Source organism: Scatophagus argus, chromosome 2 (genome assembly GCF_020382885.2).
Source record: "Scatophagus argus isolate fScaArg1 chromosome 2, fScaArg1.pri, whole genome shotgun sequence".
NCBI lineage: Eukaryota > Metazoa > Chordata > Actinopteri > Scatophagidae > Scatophagus > Scatophagus argus.
The window spans coordinates 5,286,876-5,309,907 of record NC_058494.1 but is presented as its reverse complement, the minus strand read 5'-3'; the positions used below and the strand labels follow the sequence as shown (position 1 = coordinate 5,309,907).

The 23,032-nt window shown below is 40.7% G+C and overlaps 3 protein-coding genes and 2 non-coding genes across 5 annotated transcripts; 2 read left to right on the top strand and 3 right to left on the bottom strand.

Annotated features, from left to right (window-relative positions):
* Nucleotides 1-4: 4 nt before the first annotated feature.
* clgn (calmegin) lies at nucleotides 5-8,542 on the bottom strand. Its single transcript, XM_046403140.1, has 15 exons — nucleotides 8,290-8,542; nucleotides 6,046-6,306; nucleotides 5,796-5,869; nucleotides 5,536-5,594; nucleotides 4,980-5,121; nucleotides 4,704-4,785; nucleotides 4,114-4,306; nucleotides 3,754-3,943; nucleotides 3,536-3,649; nucleotides 3,267-3,423; nucleotides 2,963-3,178; nucleotides 2,685-2,801; nucleotides 2,427-2,568; nucleotides 2,112-2,287; nucleotides 5-1,432 (listed from the first exon to the last, which is right to left on the bottom strand). Exons 2-15 carry the CDS (start codon nucleotides 6,304-6,306, stop codon nucleotides 1,358-1,360), a joined length of 1,998 nt encoding a protein of 665 aa, XP_046259096.1. The 5' UTR covers nucleotides 8,290-8,542; the 3' UTR covers nucleotides 5-1,357.
* A 603-nt stretch (nucleotides 8,543-9,145) lies between these two features.
* Nucleotides 9,146-13,425, top strand: exosc9 (exosome component 9). The gene is made up of 12 exons (XM_046403128.1): nucleotides 9,146-9,333; nucleotides 9,705-9,799; nucleotides 10,135-10,254; nucleotides 10,496-10,598; nucleotides 10,686-10,823; nucleotides 11,179-11,261; nucleotides 11,572-11,704; nucleotides 11,968-12,056; nucleotides 12,187-12,333; nucleotides 12,450-12,634; nucleotides 12,779-12,854; nucleotides 12,986-13,425. Exons 1-12 carry the CDS (start codon nucleotides 9,268-9,270, stop codon nucleotides 13,047-13,049), a joined length of 1,299 nt encoding a protein of 432 aa, XP_046259084.1. The 5' UTR covers nucleotides 9,146-9,267; the 3' UTR covers nucleotides 13,050-13,425.
* A 108-nt stretch (nucleotides 13,426-13,533) lies between these two features.
* On the bottom strand, nucleotides 13,534-13,605 carry trnaq-cug. The gene has a single exon. It is a non-coding gene; the product is annotated as a tRNA-Gln (tRNA).
* Nucleotides 13,606-13,799: 194 nt separating this feature from the next.
* trnai-aau lies at nucleotides 13,800-13,873 on the bottom strand. Its single transcript has one exon. It is a non-coding gene; the product is annotated as a tRNA-Ile (tRNA).
* A 1,919-nt stretch (nucleotides 13,874-15,792) lies between these two features.
* Nucleotides 15,793-18,203, top strand: LOC124053561 (clumping factor A-like). Its single transcript, XM_046378828.1, has 4 exons — nucleotides 15,793-16,126; nucleotides 16,629-16,688; nucleotides 17,078-17,122; nucleotides 17,433-18,203. The coding sequence occupies exons 2-4, from the start codon at nucleotides 16,634-16,636 to the stop codon at nucleotides 18,080-18,082; spliced, it is 750 nt and encodes a 249-aa protein (XP_046234784.1). The 5' UTR covers nucleotides 15,793-16,126; nucleotides 16,629-16,633; the 3' UTR covers nucleotides 18,083-18,203.
* Nucleotides 18,204-23,032: the final 4,829 nt, after the last annotated feature.

Sequence of the window (23,032 nt, the reverse complement as noted above, 5' to 3'; positions counted from 1 at the left end):
GGGGTTTTTTGTATTAAATAATTTTATTTCCAAGAGCAATGCACAATTTGCAAACAAATGTAAACAGGGATACCTGCCAGCATCTGGCATGAACTACAAAAGCTTGAGACAATAATATAAAACAAATAAATTAGCATCAGTAATCTAGGATTTGAACTCCAACTAGTTAGATGGAAAGCAGTGCTGTGTACTGACTGAATGAGACGTCTTCACAGGTTTAATATCCACATATTTATAGGCTTATTGACAACTGATGGCCAAGGCATTCAAAATGACCTATTTTTGCTGCAAGCACAGACAGTGTTACGATCGTGAACACTGATCATATGTATCTTTACCTAGCCTCAGGATAAGCACATCAGTGGTGTATATTTAAGAAAACTGCCTCAAGTCACTCAAAACACTGCAATATTAAACTTAAACTCATGTGGCATAAAACACATTTAAAAGAAACTGATAAATAGGGTTAATCAGTGCTAATCCTCAATTCTTTAACTGCGATAACTTAGTAAAAAACACATAAAAGTAATTGACGCTCCTTGCAAACTGCCTAAAATCTAAACAGAACATCATTTTTTTTTTGTTTTTTTTTAAAGAGGTAAACTTTCAAACCTAAGCTGAGGCGACTTATCAGCTGAAATGTCCCGACACTGCTGCAACATCTCAAACAGCCTGTTCTCGCAGCCTGGCGTCCTCTCCTGCTGGCCTGTTCACGAGACCTGAACTATTTTAAACGAAGAAGGGACTCTGTCAAACTGTGTCCTCGAACATGTTCTGTAAAACAAGTTCTGAGATGTAGGCCCCTATGATATACTGTAAAGTGGTCTGAATAACTCAAGTTGACAGCAATGCACACACGCTCTCTGCTGCCGTCACTCCCAGAAGAGGCAGACTGGATCTATGGTGGCGTATATTCAGAAAGAGGACTGACAGCAGAGACGGGATGAACAGGAACAGAGGCAGCTTTTTAGGCTGACAGGCATTTTGACAGAAATGGCTTAGAGAATAGAAGGATGAAAACAGCGTAGATGGTCAGGATGGAGGAGGAAAAACAGCTAAATGCACAAAATCTCCAGGGGATTCATCTGATAGTTCAACAGAGCAGACGGGAGGGAGAGATGAGATGAGGCGGAGGGATGATACAGGATGTGGTTTGGGAGACAGCAGACCTGTGATGGGTGTCGTAGAGGCATGGAGGAGACATGGATGGGGCAGCTGGGGTGACTGCAGGCTACCAGGTGGTTTTGGAAGAAATGCATGCTGCTCCACTTGGAGAACAGCAGCAGAGACAGCCCATCCACCTCCTCTGCATTGGGGGGGGGGGCCAAAGGAGACAGCAGGCGTGGGCTTCACCTCCTCAGTCCTTCCGTACCCTCCTCTTTCTCACAGCTTGTTTGTGGCTCTCTTCGGCGACGTCTCCTCCGTCCTTCTGCTGCGGGTCCGAATTGCAATGAAATTAAGAGCGAGAAAAAGCCAAATGAGACATAAAACATCACTCTAAGGACAATTTAAATGCCATGAGTGACATACATGATCAAACTAAAATAACTGCAACTGGGTCATGACAGTCTATACAGGAGGGGGGTGAGTCAATGATCTTTTTGAGTGTTGAATACACGACCACATGAGACAGGCCAGGTTGTATCTGTTGATAAATACAAAATATGATATTCAAAACCTAAGACATCAGCATGAAAAAAACTGCTGCCATGTGTGTAAAAACAAGTATGGCTGCCAGTTCACACTTTGAGGACGAGCAGGCGGACTCTGATAGACGGAGTGTGTTGTAATAGCTGTTCTCACGGCTGTGACAGTCCACATACTGATGCGAAAATACATTCCTTAAAACTCACATTGTTAGAATTTCCTAGATCCTACATTTGATCATGCAAATTTTGCAGATAATTAAACCTGGAATTTATTTCTTCCTTTTTTCAAAACAGATTAAAAAGGACTTTTATTTTTCTTTAGTTCTAATAAGCAGATCACTAGCTGTGCTTTATTATCTAATTTTTATTCTATGATGTTTTGCGTTAGGAATACATTTATTGATACTGATGCAGAAAACAGAAAATGGGCAATCAGTCGCAATAACTCACAACGACACCAACCTCATCTTCTAATATTCTCTTTGTTTTGGTTTCCTCTTTGTTGTTGTCGTCGTCGTCCTCCTCCTCCTCCTCCTCCTCCTCCTCCTCCTCTTCTTCCTCCTCCTCCTCTATATTGTCACCTCCCGCACCAGCTCCATCCTCCTCGTCCTCCTCCTCCTCCTCAGCCTCTTCCGTTGCTTTTGAGGGAGGGGAGGTAAAGGCGGTGGCGGTGAAGACAGAAAAATACGATTATAGGACAATGTGGCAGTAAAAGTACAACACTCTAACGCAGCACCAGCAGAGGAATGTGCGATATCCTGTGTTTGACCCTCTAACCTGCAGCTCCATCTGTACCCTTGGCTGCTTTGTCTTCCTTCTCTACTGCTACTTCCTCCTCTTCTTCTTCATCCTCCTCTTCCTCTTCTACATCAGCCCGGGGAAGATCCACCTTCTTGTACAAATAGTCATCATTTGATTTCTAAGACACAAACAGGAGACAGGATCACAGTCAGGTTTGCATGATTTTCTGGTGCATCTCCGCATAAATCAAATATCGGAAACATACAATAAATAAACTCATTAGGTGCAAAGTACCTTCGGCCAGCAGAAGAGCACAATCAGTCCTACAGGCAGGCCAACTGTCAGAATGTAGATCACCCAGAGCCAAGGTCGTTCCTCTGCTGCCACCATCAGCTGAGTGAAAATCCCTGGCTGGTGAAGAAAGACAAAAGACCAGGAAGCAAGATGAAATAGTGAGCATTCATGAGCCTTTTCTCACAGAAACGGACAGCCCCGTGGTGACTTATAACCACGCAGTGTCTGTTAAGGTGCTACTCTGTCCTCCCACCGCACTCACAAAACATCACACCAACCTCGTTGGCACTGGCCACCAGTTTCTTCAGCCCCCAGCTGTCTGAGGCCCAGCGGTCGGCCACCTCCTTGTGAGAGGTGATAATGAAGTTGTCAAAGTAGATATCTGAAGTCATGGACCACAACTCCAAGCCCAGGGCCTTGAAAGGTGCCATCCTGAATGGATGCAGGTCCTCAAAATAGTCTGGGTTATCGATCTTACGTGGTTTCCAGGTTCCCTTGGGAGAAGACAAAGAACATGGAGGAAAACAATCAGAACAGATCACAAGATGCTTTCAAAACTAAGAACAGGACATTTATAGTTACCTGATAGTTGGGATTGTCCACCAGAGGGGCTTTCCACTTGCCCTTGTACTGCGGGTTATTGATCATGGGACGCTTCCACTCCCCACAGCCAGGTGCTGTCTCACAGGCCGGGTTAGGAATCTGTGGGGCTTCCCACTCTCCATCCATCTCCTCATCCCTGCACACAGAAGAGGCCATGCAGAGGAGAGCTGTCAGGCTGGATCACTCCCTCAGTGTAAATACTGGAACATCGTTCTGGGTTTGTTTGGGTGGTGAATGTGTTTATTTACCAGTCTTCCGGTTTCTCTGCGTTAGGGTCTGGGACAAACTCTGCCTCATCGTCAAGCCAGCCCTCTGGCTTCAGAGCGTCAGGGTCCTCAACTTTTGCTGGAGCATCTTCATCCCTGAGACACACGCACATGGTTGTTAATAATGACCAGGTCACTGAAGCCCCAACATTGAAACATGCCCAATCTGTAACAAAAAGTACTATGGTGGTTGTAGTCACCAGTCATCAGGCTTGACTGCCTCGGGGTCGGGAATCTTGGCCCTCTCATCCCAGTCTTCTGGCTTGGAGTCATTTGGGTCATCAATCTCTTTGGGTGGGTTGACTGGTGGTACCACATCATGCAGCAGGCTGCCACGGCCCACGCTGGACTGATCGATAAGCATTTCGTAGCTGTTGTCTGGGTTCAGGACTGACAGCAGGGAAAGATGTACATTTTAAAAAAGCGCAGAAATGTATGCCGATACATGTAAAATTGACATTGAAGTCATTATGCTTCAGTGTGTTATGTAAAGCATGACATATAAAAGACACAGTTTAGCCACATATAAAACATATAAACTCTTTCCAAACTGTCTGTACCCAAAGTATAGAGGTGAGTCTTCTTATCAGTGTAAAACTTCTTGAGGTCGACATCGGGCCTCTTGGCGTGTTTCTCCTCCCAGTCTTTGTTGAGAGGATTCTGGTGGCGGAAGATGAAGTGCAGTTTGTAGTCCTCGCCACACTTGTCTGGTCCAAACATGATGGTGTAGGGTGTTCGGTCCTGGAATTGCTCCTACAGTGCAGAAGAAACAAAGGTTTCATGTAAAAAGTGAATGGATTCTGTCTATTTAAAGGCAGAATGAGTAGGATTTTCCTAAAAGACAATGCACAGGCTCGCTCAAGGACTCCTTCTCGACGATAACTTAGGAGCCACTGGACCCTGCCCTATGCTGTATTTTCTTATTTTGCCGTGTTTGGGATATTTCGGGGTGGGTTCTGGTGTAACTTTAATACAGTTCTACCCATACATGCGACAGAGGAGGGACGCTCAGAGGGTTATGGATTTTGTTTTCACCGATACTAACAAAGATGATATATGTAGTGCACTGCACAAGGAAGATTCTGCTGTGCACGTGAACACATTGCACTCTGTATATGGAGTAATATAAAATGACAACATGTATACCAACCAGATTCAGACTTCCAGTGTCTGAAAGCAGTTTGATGTATGCTCCACCGCAGTCGATACCTTCCTGGAAATTCACTTCATACCTGCAACCAGAACACAGCATAACAATTAAACAAGTGCTGCAAGTTCATTTCTCACAGTTTTGTTAATTTTAAAATGCAAATAACAGATTGTAATTCCTTACTTCCACTTTCATGTAACACTGAAGCTCACTGAGAATTTCCACTTGTGCTGTGTGTGTGTGTGTGTGTGTGTGTGTGTATATGTTTAAACTCACTGTACGACGAGAGGTTCATCCTCGAAGACAAAGGGTTTGTCCAGCATTGCAGCGATTGCGTGGTGTTTGGCCCGGGACTTGAGCACCAGACCCTGGTCTCCTGGAACTTTGTTTTCCTTCAGCTGCTCCACAGACCACTTTCCTACAGCCGGAGATCAGAGGGTTAGACATTCAAAGAGCTAGTTCTCTTCTCTAGTTTCAGTTTCAGTGGTAACATTGCTCTGGCTTATGATAAAACGATTTTTCCACTTTTGCTGAGGTGTATGCTCACAGAGTCTTTGGTGTAGTCAGCAGAACATCGCAACTACTGTTTTAACATTTCAAGCTGGAGCTTTGTAACTTCACATCTCAGCGATTATGCTTTCAAGTTATGCATTATCATAACCAATAGGGATGATGGCCAAAACTATAAAATGCAATCTATGGTTGTGAATATATTTCTTATTTGTACTATACATGACAAAAGTGAGCCTGTGTGAGGTAAAAATGAGAACACCTTGACTCAAGCTCTCATAAGCACACATCTGATGAGAAGAAAAGGAAAAAAGCAACAAACCATCGTATTTGGCAATGTCATCATCAGCATCCCCTTTCACTGTCTTTGACAGCTGCCATCTGTGGAGAGTCAACATCACAGAACTCTTAGCTTCCTAACAACAAAAGGCGAACACCCACACACAAACACACTACAGCCACTTATTGTGTAAGTTTATCCTGGTCACTTAGCACCAGCGAGGGCTCATGTGTCCTAGCTTGCATCAAACATTTACACTGTATTTTTTAGCAGCATCTGGAGGTAAATGTTTCAAGCTATACCTGTCCAGTGATCCATCATCAAATGTCTCTGCAAAGTAGACATCTCCAGTGGGAACTGGAGTCTTGTATGCTACCTGGGGAACAAAAAGCATAAATTAAAAGATGATATAGGGGTAATATTCCCTTACTCAATAGTACAGGAGTATTGTTCTTTGTTTATAAATACTTTGCAACTGTCAGGACATTAGTTTTTAAATATAACTTAACCTACAAGCTTTGATACTTTACTTAACCTATGACCAATTCTGACCTGGAAAGAGACATTTGCATCTGTTCCAGCCTTCCCACTTTCTTCATCTGTCTCATCAGGGTAGTCTTTATCCATCACTGTTGCCTCCTCATTCTCCTCCTTTTCTGCCATCAGAACCTTTAATTCTTCCTCGTCTAAGCCCATATCTTCATCGACATCTGAAATGTCAACTTCCGACTGCTTGTCCTGCTCTGCCACAGCTGCCACAGAGAGGCAGGACAGGAGCAGCACGCACCACATCCAACCCCTGTCCAACTTCATCTGTGGAAGGTAAAAACAAGGGTGGGGGTGATAGCAGAAGGGTGAACAGAATGTGAGATAAGGGCATTAGAGATGAAAATGGTGCGAGCAGCAGAGGACATGGTACGGGAGGATGAGGGAGTTTTATTTATGGAGAGCAATCGTGTGTGTGTGTGTGGAGGGGGGGGGGCTGGCATCAAGGATATAAATAGAGAACACAAGTACGTAAAAGGAAAGAGGGATGAGATGGTGAGAAAAAACAAAAGAGACTGAGGTCACATTAGTACACACTGCTATTTGATGTGGCACCTGCGTCCACAGATCACATCCTTTTCTTACATTTTTCAAACTATTTCTTTTCCTTTTTTTTAACTTGAAAGGCGATTCTGCAATTCAGAAATCTGTTCCAGCAAACAACGGCTTCAGTGACCTCCTATTGATCAGGCCACACCTGCTGACTCTTGTTGTGAACAGCAGGAATTGAAAAACATCACTAAAGACAGCACAGCAGTCTGCTTTTATTAATACCTAATTAAGTTTAATTCCCATACTGCTGTTGTTGCTCTATTTGCAAACATCAGAGTGCAGGCAGATCAAAAGGATTCTGCTAAGCAACACAACAGTTAGTAAGAAATCGTGGCCAAATCCCACGCAAGAAGAGATGACTGACTGATTGAGATTCTGTTATGAGAATATACAGAACATGTATGTGTCAACAATTCTGCAAAAATTCTGTTGAGCTGTTGCTTTTTGCTGCACAGTCAAGATATTGAGTGGTCACATTCATAGCAGTGTCTTTTTTTATCTGTCTCCACAACTAAATGCTTTAACAGACATAGTACTATTCAGCTGCATGACCTATCAGTGAAGGACACGTCATTTGCAATGTGCACATCATGAGAGCCTCAAATAAAATTAAGTGTTTGAGATCAGTCCTTTACTGGTTGAATGCATGCTAGCCTACAGCCTTACTGTTCTATAAGACAAATCTTGCCAGGGATAGTGAACTGGGAAAGGTTAATACATCAACTTTAGAACAACAGCCTTTCTCTCAGAGGTGATTATTCCAGTTTTATTCCCTTCTGTGAAACAGCTTTGGGTTATTTCCTCATTAAATAGATGGTATAACTTAGGCTTGTGTTCTGTCTAAACACAGACAAAATTAAACAACAAAAATGTGGAAATGTATACACTCCATGCATTCAGACATAACACAGAAGTAGCCAACAAACTGCAATGACATATTGACGTCTGCTGTTAGCCCAACAGTGATATAGATAAGATCTCCCTCTGTAACAGTATTGCAGTCTAAACAGTCGTCACTGTCTGTGACAAGTACCTTCAACCCTACATCCATTGAGAAAAACAGGCAATTCACCAACTTCTAACAATCTATGGTTTATTCAACTTCTAACAATCTATGCAATCTGCTCTAACAAAAATAGCTATTCTGTATGAACATCAACTACGTTGGGCCATTCTAATTTCCAACATAGTCACAGTCCAAGTGTACTGGGACAGCATCCCTTACCAGCCTCTGTTGAAGTTATGTTATACAACTCTTATTAAATTCCAATCACGATGTAAGGTACGTCTGTAACTGAGCAGATAGAAGAATCGTAAAGAAAAGGTCACAGGACAGGGTTGTATAGCTAACATGGCTGCCACCGAACACTGCAATGTCCAAACTCTTAGATGAATGGCTCTAGCTGCAGCACCTGCTCCGCTAGCTAGTTAGCCAGATGGTGCGCCACTCGTAATAGCAAACGTTAGCAAAACACAAGATAACCTCATAGACCAGTGGCCATTTACAAAGTACCCCACTAATCAAAGATGCCCTGGCGTTAAAAAACACAAACAAATTATGTTTTACCAGTGACTGTTGGTCGAAAATGTCTTGTTAAGACTTCAGAAATGACTGGATAGCAACGGTTAGCTTGCTAAATTAGCACTGTTGTCGAGCAGGGAGGGATGGAGAGAATGAATGGGCGCACGAAAACAAACCTTGTGCCTTCTTCTATTTGCAGAGAAAATTTCTCGATAAAAGTTACTTCTCCGATTTGAAAAAATAGAGGATGTATCTTGTGTGTTTGGTCCTTGGAGAGTTGTCACCAAGGGCTGCTGAGTAAGGTCGGGAAAAACACGGTTGTATGCTGCTGAGGATGAAACGGAGATGACAGCTTGGCCCTAATAACGGTTGGTTGGTGGATGAGAACGAGCACGAGCGTGTCCCAGCAAAGGCACATGCGCATTTCGCGCGAATGGCGAGAGAGAATGGTAGATTCATATGCTCCTAGCAGTCGTAACAAATAGTAGGACGGATTTCAGAGACAATGCTGTTTGAACTCAAATTACAATTCTTTTTCATAAGATGCAATTTTAGCGAATAATCTTTGCAACTGAAACTAATAGAATACTTTCCCCACCCCTTGAAATACATTTGTTGACTTATAACTCTGTTGTATAGATTTTTTGTTTTCTTAAATATGCACCATGCTCAGAAAAAAATGGCAATTTGCCGACTGATATGTCCAAAATACATCCACTCCAAACTACCTACATCACTAAAATACTGCAGGAACTTGCTGTCAATGTTTACAATTTCTATAGTCCCAAATTACGATTTTACGACGAGGTCTTTAAGGCATCAGACGCACGCTCCTCTAAAGGATTACAAAGTAAAAGCTTCTTTTCACTTAATACTATTTTAAAAAAATGCTCTGCGGCAGAGTACCAACCCAGATTTTTTTTTTTACAATAATTTGAAACAGCTAGGCTAACATAGCTATTCTTTTATGATAATTCAGAAGTTGTCAAGTAAAGACAAAGTATTCCCGCGACTTTTACTATGGCATGTCGAATGTTCTTCCGGAGTAAAGTTTAGAAAATGTTGATGGTTGCCACATGCCCGTTGTAGCACGGGCAGTACATTTGTGAATTAAATAATCGTAATCTAACTGCGGCCACTGAAAACCTGGAAGAATGAAGGACACACCGCTGTCTAACTGTGAGCGAGATTTCTTGCTAAAAGCCATCGAAGAGAAGAAGGTGAGCTGCTTTTTGAATACTTTATGTCCTGACTCAAAAGACTGCTGCAGGAAATGATATTCCACAAACAGAAAACAGTAATGTAAACATTTAGACGGTTACGACTAATTTACTATAGCTGATACAGAATGAAGAGTATTCCTTTGTGGTTCATCCAGTGAACTGGAGATGCACTGTTAAGAAACACTTACTGAGTCAGTCTGCAGTAGTTATGAATGCAAAGGTTTCAGTGTGTTATGTAGCTGCTTATTTGCTTCTTGAATTTCTGTTTTGGTGGTTATTGTTGTCCATACCCAATACAGAACACAGTATTCCCCAAATATGTTGTTTTTTGTGCGACTGTGGGAGTTTGACCTGTCCTCTCCCTGCAGCGCCTGGATGGAAGGCAGACCTACGACTACAGAAAGATGAAGATCACATTTGGGACTGACTATGGATGCTGTTTTGTGGATCTGGGGAAAACCAGGTGAAGCTACAGCCAGATATGTCTGAAGTCTTTGCTTTTTTTCTACCTGGGGTTTAACCTTCCTCATAAATATTTCCATCAGTGTTGCTAAAATAATTTGAAATTATTCTGCCAAATGGAAAATTCAAGATGTTATGTGAGCTATTTTCTGAATATTTACCCTAGAATTCAACATGGCAGATTTGTTATCTCTGAAGGATTTTTATAACACTTTAAAATGAAGTTGTATGTGCTGACCAATGCTCATCTTTGCCACATGACACATCAAAGGGTCTGCGGGGTTAGGGAGGTTAAAGGCAAGAAGGCAAGGGGAATCATTGTGCTGCACTCTGCAGGGTCATGGCCCAGGTGTCGTGTGAGCTGGTGGCTCCTAAAGAGAGTCGACCAAATGAAGGGATCATGTTCTTCAACATCGAGATGTCGCCCATGGCCTCACCAGCATTTGAACAGGGCAGGTGAGAAAGCAACTAGAGATAATGTTTGTATGTACTTTCCTACTCAGACATCTGATCTGACAGATTGCGTGTGTTGTATTCCCTTTTGTTAGCTTGTAATGTTTCTTGTCATAATGTAAAGACTCGAATTTTGGTGGAGTTATGGGACATGTTAGTCTAAGAGTGTTTGAAACATGGTTCATTTAGTCAAGCTGTTTGTGTAGCGGGTGAAAACCACCAGTGGGCTTTCCTTTCTCTTCAGACAGTCTGAGTTGTCAGTGAAGCTAAACAGACAGCTGGAGAGATGCTTGAGAAACTCCAAGTGCATTGACACTGAGTCCCTTTGTGTGGTGTCTGGAGAAAAGGTACAATACAAGCACACACACACATAAGAAAAAAGCAAAAGAAATCTTATCCAGTGTGATGACAGTGGTGTGTGCATCTGCATTCAGGTGTGGCAGATCAGAGTGGATGTTCATATGTTGAATCATGATGGGAACCTGATGGATGCTGCCAGCATTGCTGCCATCACGGCTCTGTGCCACTTCAGACGTCCTGATGTTGGCATTCAGGGGGATGAAGTCACAGTGGTGAGTCGGGTAGAAACGCAGCAAGTGTTGTCTCTGCTTCACTGAAACCACTGGGAAACGCCTGGTGCTGCACACACCACACTGCTCTGTTGTGTGAAGCTCTTTGATGACACTTACAGAGGATATAATGTAGGAACTTTCCTGCTTTACTGCGTGTGACTACTAGCCAGTTCTGTTTCATTTCAGTATCCACACATCTTTTTATTGTCAAAACAAACTCATGTCAGAACAGTTTTCATCTCTTTATTTCATTTTGTCTCGTCTCGTCTTCCTCCGCTTGTCTGAATCCGGGTCGTGAGGGCAGCGGCCTCTTTGTGTTGGTTGTAATTGTGTGTTTATTCCTGTGGTCCCTTAGTACAGTCCAGAGGAGAGAGACCCCATTCCTTTGAGTATCTACCACATGCCCATCAGTGTCAGCTTCTCCTTCTTCCAACAAGGGTGAGGAACCACATTTGAGTACCAAAATGTTAAGATATATAAGGTCATATTTTTGTATGAAGCCCTGTTTAAATTACGTCATCGTGCTGATAATATCAGCACATCCTGTATCTGTTTCATATTAAAAGCCCTCTACCACTTCAGTGAACAGAAACCATTCATTTCTGCCCAGAACAATTTTGATATTAAGTAAAAGTTATATAGGTAGGATTTCTGTTTCTGATGCTCGGTAAGCTTACCAGCCAGTGGATGACTGTTATCCTTCCTTTTATCAAGCTTTCTACATCTTTACTTCCTGTTTGCTCTGCAGAACCTACTTGTTAGTGGACCCCTGTGAGCGGGAGGAGCGGGTGATGGACGGCCTGCTGATGATTGCCATGAACAAACATAGAGAAATCTGCTCCATCCAGTCCAGTGGGGGCATCATGTTGCTTAAAGAGCAGGTGAATGGAGGCTAGATAATATTAGTATTGGAGCCCAGAAAGATCAGTTATCATTCATTTCACCGTAGAGCTTTGCAGTCGTGAAGTTCACACTTCGTATTTGCTGCTCTCAACACTGACATGTGACTGCAGCTGAATGTAACTACAGTTGTCAGGGTAATTGTCCTATAAGAAACAGTGAACATGGATAAAGTTAAAAAATATATTCACATGAGAAAAATACATACAGTTTTCACAAATGCACTTTCTGTTTGGTGTTGAAGGTTATGAGGTGCAGTAAAATAGCCAGCGTCAAAGTGTCTGAAATTACAGAGCTCATCAGCAAAGCCCTGGAGAATGACAAGAAAGCAAGGTGAGCCGTAACACCCGACTACCACGCTTCAGTATTCCATAGTCCACTGGGGACATATTCATTACTGCTCTAACGCCTGTTGTTGTCATTAGATGTGACATATGAACTCTGCATTTTTTACATTTATCAGGAAGGCGGGTGGTAGGTGTGGTTTTGCAGAATCTATGCCTCAGGAGCGAATCACAGCACTGAAAATGGATGAGACTTCAGTGGAGATGACAGATGTGACAGACAGAGCCAATGACATTGTTCAGAAGGCAGAGGGCGCACCTCAGACGTATCCTTTACTGGTCCTGAACGACGGCATCTTTCAAGACATTGTGCGCCTGTCCCTTTTCTAACTGTCGCTTTGCCTTATAATATCCACTGTGGCTCCTTAACCATACATGCCAGGGTGCCCTCCCCAGTGGTGCCTGTCCCAGGTGTGGGTCAGGTAGGGCAGGGACTACAGAACACCTGGGGACTAGAGGAGGATGATGAAGAGGATGAGGGTGAAAATGACAATAGTCCTGAAGAAGAGGAAGAAAAAGTAACAAAGATGGAAGAGGAGGAGCATGTAAAGGAGGAGAGCAGAGGAGGTTATTAATTTTTCTTTTAATCTAAATAGCAAGTTGTATTAAGTCAAAAAGTTATACTGGTCAGGAAATGACTTTAAACACGCAAATGTTGTTTTTTTTTGGAAAACCTGAAAACATGAATGGGGAATTTGATTCAATTTGCAGATGTGGTTGAGATATCGGACAGTGAAGAAGAGGAAGTGGTCATACTGCATCCGGAGACACCAGACAAAGCTCCTAAGTAGGTGCACCAGCTGTCATTTCTATGTACAGGAGACTGTTGACAGCAGTGAAGGGGGTGTGCATGCTTAGACAGAGATTCTGCTTTAAAATAAATAAATAGAAATTCACACCTCTATTTCCTGTCCTCAGAAATACTGGACCCAGCTCCCAACAGAAGGGGGCAGCAACATCAAAGAAAAGACAGAAAAAGTGAAAGAAGGTTCTCCGGGAGCTTACTGCAGTCACAGATCTTCATATCTACACCTCGTCATATTTAAGATTGCTTTCCTGGCTAAATTCATTCCTTCCTGATATATATTGGGATAAAATAGATGTCACAGTTCAGAGACACTTCCAAGTGTTGGATTATTGCTCTGAGAATATTCAGTGTGCTTCTTGTTTGTAGACATTGTAGGATTAATTTAGAAACAGACTGCTCTTACAACTGTACAGATAATGATTTTTACACTTTTGTTTACAGTGAAAGGATGTATGATTGGAGAAAAAAAATGTAACCACTGTTGTGTGGTTTGCACAGCAGAGATCTGTGGTGTTGATGGTGAATTTTAATTAAAAGAGAAACACATGAATCTTTTTTGTAAGTTTTCAATTTTGAATCCAAATAATGAACCATTTAACTAATAATACTGCAAGTATTGTTTTTACTTTTTACTATCTGGAGGGGTGGAAGAAAATTCAGGTTCCACCGAGATTTGAACTCGGATCGCTGGATTCAGAGTCCAGAGTGCTAACCATTACACCATGGAACCGCTGCATTGTAGTATGTTATTTTCGTCATTTATAGTCTATACTACTTAAAAGACTACAGAAAATGCATGTGAGAGGCTTATTTTTTGAACAGTACTTGTTCCCGCTGTAATTAGCTGAATATGATAAAGTTAGCTAGCATACACATTGTGAGCACGTAATGAAATTGAGCGAGTTTTTGGATAAAAAGTTACAGTGGCCCGTACGGGGATCGAACCCGCGACCTTGGCGTTATTAGCACCACGCTCTAACCAACTGAGCTAACCGGCCATGGTGCTACAGCAATGATTACGTATTTTTTGATGTATGCATCTCTAACCATTACTCCAAGGCGTAGTTTGATACATACTGGTATCACTATTTAGCATTCGCAGTCTGTAGCAGGTTAGTATACAAAGGTGCTACCTTTGTTAGGTACCTTTGTAAGGTTAGACAATGAAACTGATAATACTAAATGAAAAGATAATCAAAATAAACCTTTATTTGGAAGAGTGTTAGAATCAGTTTCACCAGTGCAGCTGCAGTGGCTTGAAAGAGTGATTGTGTTACCAACCACTGCCCCAGTGCTCTGTTCACAGTACAAAACACCGACCCAAATGCAGCTAAAACCTGCCCGCCTAAAAATTAAGGTTGTTCAGAGTACGACACACGTGTTGCACACTATCAATTTCGAGTGTGCGAGGTCGACAATTTTACACAAGACTAGAAGAACTGACTTTAGAAGTCACAAATATAACTCATTATCTTAGATGTTAGACGTGCTGTTAAGTTATTTTTCTGGTTCTCTGGCCACTTTTTGATTAAGGGAGGCTGTCAGAATCTGTCAAGATTTAAAGATTTACATTAAAAAAGACAGAACACCCAGTTTTACCTTTGAGATGCTATTTTATCTGATTCTCCACGTTTTGAATCTCTGTTCTGCTATGATGCTTAATTTTTCAAGAAGATATTCATCACTTCGTTCCGATGCGATTATCTTGTCTATAAGAATTTCCCTTCAGGGATGAATAAAGGAATTCTGATTCTGATATCTTGATGTTGGTGTTTTCTAGGTGACACGGAGGTTCCTGCAGGATTGTGTCTAAACAGGGTACCCACTATTATAAAAAGTACACTTGATCAAACACACAATCTATGAGCCATGTAAAGAAAACAGCAGCCCAGCTATCAAAAATTGAAAACACTGGATTGGAAAACTTCAATCTCCAACAGAAGACATCCAGAGGCAGTCCTAGAGAAGGGCTTCAGAGGGGGGACTGAGCAGGACGGGCAGGTGCAAGGAACGAACCTGACAAAGAGATAAGTATTAGATCATAAGGAAAAATCACGAACAGAGATCATCTCAAAGAGAGAGTCTGACATAATACCACAGAAAATGACAGTATAATCTGAGGTTCGTGAAGCAGGAGACTTGAGAGAGTCTGTGGTGAGTGGTGATGATTGGACCAGATGAGCAGCAGGTTTGCAGGTAAGTGGATCACAGGAGGAAGACGGCTCGGCCCAGCCCTGCTCCAGGTTGGTTCACACACCAGAGGAGGGGAGAGAGAGAGGACAGGAGACAAAAAACACTGAGCCCTATCCTAACAGAAGGTTCTTCATTTCATAGTCTGCCTGAGTAATAGTACACTATGTTTCTGAAGTATTTAAAGTTCAGACACCTTTCAGAACGTTAAATAATGGAGCCCTCAGCGTCTCAAAAGATGAAATGTTTTTAATACTACACACAAGGTATTACTGAGTGTAAAAGTATAGCCTTTTTGTCTTTTCTTGGCTACAATAAATAGCAGTTAGCTTAGGGACTGGCCAAAAAAAAAAAAAATCCCAGTTGAGGATGCTTGTCACATTCTCTTCACGGTTGGTTGTCCCATTACTGACAGTGAAGAGAATGCCACGAAGATGAGTTGAGTATTATTTTTCTTTTGTTATATAAGGAAAAAAGGCAATTAGAGAAAAGATTTTCCCTGTATATGTTCTCTCATTGCAAGAGGTTGTTAGGTTGTTGCATTTCAATGGAAAATTAACTTTTTAAACAAAATTTTAAGACTGCCTTTTAGCCCCCCAGCATATGTTGGGGACTAAGTGCCTTGCTCAGGGGCACATCAGCCAACTAATGGAGGGGTGGGGACATTATCACACCACCACACTCAAATTTTTCTTGCTCACCCAGTGGGGGAATTGAACCAGCAACTTTCCAACCACAAGCCACTTCTCCAGCCTCTAGACCACAGCTGCCCGCAATAGGCTCATTTCTGATGACTGATGAAATGGAACTCTTAAAGGTTCTAGAACTCCTGTGCTTTGACGTCTCCTCTATATAGAACTGCTGTTTCACAGTGAAAACATTCTGCTGTAGTCTCTTTAGGTGTTCCTTTGATCCCAACACAACAGTTTGCACTACGATCTCCAGCAGATTCGACGCTGTCACACAACGTTTCTGACAAAGCAACTCATACGAAATTTTGAAGACACGATTCTTCAGAAATATTCATTTTTCTGCAACCAAAGAAGCTTCCTTGAATTCAGGTGAGTATACAAGCCTGAACATGGCATTACTGCTGAATAGTATTAGAATAGCATTGAGTTAATTTCTGTTTTGTCTTTTCACAAAGCCACACAGCAAATCCTCTACTGATTTTGAAGTGACATTTTCTTAGATGATTTTGTTAATACACTCACAACGCTGGCATTAGTTTAGTTCAAGTCATATTTCTGTGTTTGTGGATTGACAGAGTGTAGTGTTTGTCCTGGATAACTGGACTCACAAAAGGAGTGTTTTCCTGTTTCAGTTAGAAATGCAGTCATGTATATGTGTGGCAGTCAAGTAGTGGAATAGATAATTAAATTTAAATTGTCAACACCTGCTAATTTAGAATTATTTTTATACATACCATAATGCGCCATTTTGTTTTTTAGTTGTGGGATAGACAATATTGTGATGGGCTGAAAACATGAAATGCAAAAGCTGAGCACAGACAGTGTGGTCATGTGAATTTAAAATAATATTTTAGCTGTTGTGTCTTTTCAGTTACAATGGACAGAGGAGATGGACCCCACAACGGTGCTAACCACAATGCTCCTGACCTCGGTAGGTACCTCACTCCTCATTTCATACCAACATGTCTGATGTTTAACCCAAAAGATCCCACAGTGACACTGGTGTCAAAAACCTTTAAATGAGGAAAAAAGTTACTATAAAAGCCCAATGTAACATATATGTAGAACTACGATCTTGGACTTTACAGCGTACTTTTTCCAAGAAAGCATCAGAAATATGTTACATGTAATCCATTTGATATGTTTTATATCCTCCATCATTTTCCTATAAAAAAAAATGTGTCTGGGCTCTTATGTGTTAATGTTACAAGGTGTAGGACAGACATGTTGTGATGTACTGAAAACATAAAATGTAAATAATGAACAAAAACAATGTGATCATGTGGATTTAAAATAGCCTTTTTTTTGTTTTGTTTTCAGTTATGCCAGACTTAGGAGACGGACCCCACGTTGGCCCTAACCATGGTATGAACTTCACTCCTCATTTCACACAAACGTGTCTGATGTTTAATATAAGTGTTGGGCAGACACTGTTGTCATGTATAGAAAATAGTCAAATAATGATTTCATGCTGAATTTTTTAGATCAGTCAGTAGCTTCAGATCACTGCTCTTAAAATAAGTGCTTGTTTTTGGAGCTACTGAGGATATAAGACACTGTGTGTAAGGTTATGAAAAGCATCCACACATTTCAAACTATTATTGTAGAAGTGTGTGGTTACTTTTCCTGTCATATAAGTAGTAATAATCAATTATTTGTCTAAATGATCTTGTAGCTGAACCAGTACATAACCCACAGCAAGAAATACTGCAGGCCATTGAACAAGATGAGCAACTTGATGCTGGAATGATTCACTTGCTGCGGTTCATTTTAATTAATGGACTTGTGATAGAAGCCATTGATTTACTGAGGCAAATTAGGGATGAACTGGAGGCCAACAATATTGTCAACAATTTTGACAATAATGATGATGACAATGAAGAACGAGCTGAAGAAGAATATGTAGATGGTCGACAAGTTGAAGATGCTCCTGCCGAGCCTCGAGTTGACTTGGAAGTCAACCATCCCGTGGAAGCAGAAGATCCCCTGCCTGGAGGATCCGGGAGGAATGAACCGCCTGGTGCCATCTCTGACAGTGACCTCGACAGTGATGCTGAGGAAGAAGCACCCTCCAGCAGCTCAGTGCCTGGAGGATCAAGGAGGAGGTCAAGAGAGGAAGATGAAGGAGATAAGATGAGCAGGAAACGATTCAGGTGCTGGAATGAATTGACAGACAGTGACAGTGACACTGACAGCGACACAGATGATGAAGAAGCAGCGCACTCTTCTAGCCAGCTGTCTGGAGGAACCAGCAAGAGAAGACGAGAGGAGGAGGATGATGATGACAGCAGAGGCAGCAAACAATCCAAACGCCGACGCTATTAGACTTAGACTTTCTTTATTTGTCATTTGGATTTTCATTGCAAACGAATTTTCGGTACAATGACTCAAGCACAGCAGGAATTACCGACAATATTCTTTAAAAGAAAAAAAATAAAAAATATAATATATACACAATATGCAGTAAAAAGTACTTGAAAAAGGAGATATTTAGTATAAAAAGTCAGTCAGCATATATACATATGTAATTATTATTGCACAGTGAGTATTAGTAATAAATATAAATAAATAAAATATTACTCTGAAAAATGTAATGGAGTAAAATTTACTGTTATTTTTTCAGATTTCTACTCTATTCAGTGTTTTCATTTAACTGACTTTGATTTTACTCTATGTGACATAAATTGAAAAAAAAAAACAAACAAAACTCTACTTATCTTTAAACTCAAAAAGGTCAATAAATCCAAGCATGACAAAGTACACTCTGTCTAATATACAAATGTAATACAAAAAAAAACAAAACAAAAAACATCAAACACTGGTGTCACTTTAAGAAAAAAAGTTTCTTAAGATAATCCACAGACCTTGTGTGAGCAGTTATATGTATGAACTATCTTCTTTTGTCAGCAAACCAAGCTAGCCAACATTATAGCTCAGCTAAGGAAGATATCGTTACTGTCTACATCCTGCACTGTCACGAGCATCCATGAATGGATGCAAATTCTGCAACTCACATCAAAACAATCTAGATGGATAGATAGGCCTACTTGTAAGAGGAAAGATACTCACATTCTGACTTTAAAAAACATGGAGACACAGTTTTCAGTTGCTCGATGAAAACAATACGAACCTTGTAAAGCTGAATGGCAACGGTTACTACCAACTACGTCTCGTCTGTTGGACAAAAACACAGGCCACTTGGTTTAAAGGAAATTTTTAAAATCTCTAAATCACATCCATTCAAAAATTCATCAGTTTTAGCTTCCGCTGGTGCAGTTGCAGTTTTCCTGTGGAAAAAATAAATTTCACTTGAAATTTTAAAGGTCTTTGTATTGTAATATTTGATAAGAGTGAGTAGGCCATATGGTGGTAATATGCATCCATCCATTTTCTATACCGCTTATCCGTCAGGGTCGCGGGGGAGCTGGAGCCTATCCCAGCTGACTATGGGCGAGAGGCGGGGTTCACCCTGGACTGGTCGTACAGCACAATATGTCCTGACATAATCAAGACCTTAAGGTGGGTCCTCCTTTATAACCTCAGGAGGCCCTGTCTTAACAGGGGCTGCGTGAAGCCTAGTTTCAAACTAATGCTTATGCTGTGCTGAAATGGCACGTGCCTATAGTTCTACTTAACTTGCGCTGAATTAAATTACTACACATCATTACTGGGACTGTGTAATCTTCCATCATAAGAATACTGTGCACAGACTTACACCCCATGCAATTATAGTTCCTCTGCTCGGGTGTAACTGCATGCTGTAACAGTCTCCCTCTGCCAAAAGCTTTCCATATTTTCAGTTGCATTATATTTATAGTAATATTTTCTATATCATTTATTTGATTTTATTTTTGAATTATTGACTGTATATTCATTACCAGAAAATGGTGTCATATATGTATGAAAGCCTGCCCTCTAAATTTGATCATATTTTTGCATCTGAGATATTTATAGCTCTTTGTAGGTTTTGAAGTTTTCTAACTAGGTTTGGGAGCATAGATTATGCTTCAAACACATCCCATTTCCTAACAAATAGCATTTAATGTGACTTGATCCATTCCCATCTTTTTGGCATGATCTTTGTTACTGAACTCTCTTGTGTGAGTGATGTTATATTGCATGAACAGGGCTGTGAAAAAAATGTCAGCAGCTCAGCCCAGACTTGCAGTGATTAAAACCACCTGTGGCTTTTCTTTAATGTCCACTCTTGGAACCAAATGTGTCCTATCCAAACAGATCTTTCTCTCTCTTTGGCCTAAGTATGCTGAGGACACATTTCTGTGATAATCCAACAAAGGGAATAAATTAGAAAATGAATTAATTTCATTATGTATTAGTTGCTGATTAGTCACTTTGTCATGATATGGATATGTGCATTGTGCACACACAAGCCCTTTGTGGTATACATCTCAGCTTTAGCAGGGCAGCTCTTATACACAGAGGTGTGTTAGCATAGTAAATACATACATGACAGTGTAGGTGTGGGTGTGTGTGAGAAAATCATATCTATATCTCACAATGCACAGGTTATTGTGTGACTCCTACATGGCTTGTGTGTTTTCAGTGAGGGAGCCAAACTGCCCAGCCACCTCTGCCTTTGCTTCTGATTTTGTGGTAGCCATATCAAACACACTTTGAGGTGCCAGAGTGAATAGATAGATATGACTAATTGCTGTGTAATGCTGCCCCTGAATCTCCTCCCTAGGAGTTCAGGAGTTCGAGTGCTTTTTGTGTTTTCGTTCTGGTTGGCTGACAAGGTACGGCTCGTGCAGCTGCATTTTCTTCACACAGTCACGCAAGGCACTTATACATGCACACGTACGCTGGCCCTATAGACAGTGGAAAAGTACTGGGCAAAGCAGAGACTGTGACTGCACAGCCGCCCTCATCCCTGCCATCAACAGCCCCACCACACACAAAGCCAAGGTTACCTATTAAATGACACAAGGGATATTCAGTGACACAAGGGATACAGGGTGAGATCTTACTCATTATTTGAGCACTAGGTGAATAACATCTAGAAACAGCCACTACAGTGCATCATTTAAGAGTGCTAAAGCGCGTTTGCATGCTGTAAGGGGATAAGGCTGTGGTTACACAGCTAGATTTATACTAGAGAGACCTGATATCACAGCGCCATGTGTATCGTCAGCCAAATTTCTTTTGCAGGTTTCTGAGTGTACACAAGGCCACATGGTAAGTAGATACAAATGTGATTCAGAACTCATTAGGATCAAACTAGAAAATGATTACAATAAAATGGACAATATGAGCAGACTGACCCAGCACATACTGTTTTGTCCAGTGCTAAGCAAAATGAATATGGCAACAGCTGGTAATAAGTCAGAGCTTAAGAGATCAATGCAGCACATTAGTACACTATTAATCTGTTACAGTGTAAAGTTGACTTTACTCAAACAATTTACAGCAAGTGACTGTCTTAAAGAGTTGACTGATAACAGAGAAACTAATTTGTTTAAATAGAAAACAATACAAAACAAAACAATTTCAATTCAATACAATAAAAAAATTATTATACATCCTTAAATTTTGCAATTATTCATCTCACCATTTTAAGTTGCTTACAGAGTTAATCATAAAATATATGCATTTTTAATTATGTAATGCCAGATAGTCATATTAAAAATCAAACCTAATTTTAAACATTTTATTGATTAGGTCATTAGATTAGTTGCATATGGTTTCCATGGTTTCTCTGTCCAGAAGTCATAATATGTTACTCAAGATAATCCACAGGCCTTGTTATGAGCAGTTTCACTTATCAATAATTTTCTTTCTACCAAACTACATTGTATCACATCACAGAAGAAAGTGTACATTTACTCATACATCTACTTTATATGTACATCTACTATGTCTGGTAGAGAAGCCAGCTGCACTAATTAGACACATGAAAATATAAAGATATTGTTTGGATTAAACATATATGTCCATTATATGCTTTGCCTATAGTAATAAATAACAAATTACAGAATGAAGCCTTTGTTTTCTTTCCCTCCTTGTGTGCAGCCATTGGCTTCCATTCAGTTCAATATTCTCACACCAGTAAATGCAGCAATGATGGCAACTGTACTGCACTAAATATACTGAAATTAACCTCCACAGCTTTCTTTGGAAAACAGTGTGATAGTCATTGTAGGAAACACAAGATAGAGACAGTCCTTCTAATGATGATTACTGCTTTAGATGAGGTCCTGCTTTTGTGCATTCGTGATCACTGTTGTTGGGAACAGAGCCATTATTACTGGTATTATATCCACCTGTGTTTTTCCTGCTGTGACAAGTCAAAATGAATTGCTGTGCAAGCAGTCCATTCTGACTAACTGAAAGGGCTGATTTGGGATAGTTTCCAGAGGCATTTTTTGCTCTAAAGAGGAGATGACAGCAATGTGTTTCTGTTCTCTCGAGGAAGAAGTCCTGACACTGGCCTGAAGAGTCGGACACCCGTTCTCAAATGACCAGATTGGGTGACATTTTAGACCATCTGCTACAGACCAGTTAAAGGGGCTACAGGGACATCAGTGGGATTATAAAGAAATTAAACAAATGTTTTTCAGATGAGAGTTTTGGAGGGAAGGATTTAGTAAAACCAGAAAACTAGATGTGAGAAGAGTAGAGCAGAATAACATTTTTTCATAGTTTTGTGGTCCATAAAGCTGATGTTGCCTGACCTGATGCAATGCATCAAAATGCTGCTGGGACTACCTAAATCTGATTCAGAACAGTATTGTACCCATACTTGGGGATGGTTTTCAAACACACCAGCATGCTATTAGCTATTTATCTAGTTTAAGTTAAATAATATTCGGATATATTGACGGTGAGTGTTTTTTTTTCCTTTGTATTACTTTCATAATTGAGAGTTCATTTTAAATTTCTATTAAAACCTTGTCCTTAACTGTAAATGGAAAAATCATTTGAATGTGATGTGACATTTGTTTTCCAGGGAAACATTCTTGTGAAATACCAATTAGCAAGAGAACTGCTATAATTAAGAGCAACAGTATCCCCTGCTTTGAAACGTGAGCTCATTCCCCCCTAATTAATCTCCCTCCAACTTTGTTGAGTGATTTCACGTGTTATAAATAGGGTGAGAAGAACGTAAGCACATGAACCTTTTCCTCTTCAGCTTTAAGTGATTGCCTTTTAATAAGATATCACTTTATGTGATATTTTATTTAACATGAAAAAGGGTTTTCATAAACCCCCTATATCATTAGAGTGACCCTTTTAAAATATATATTTTTTAAGGTT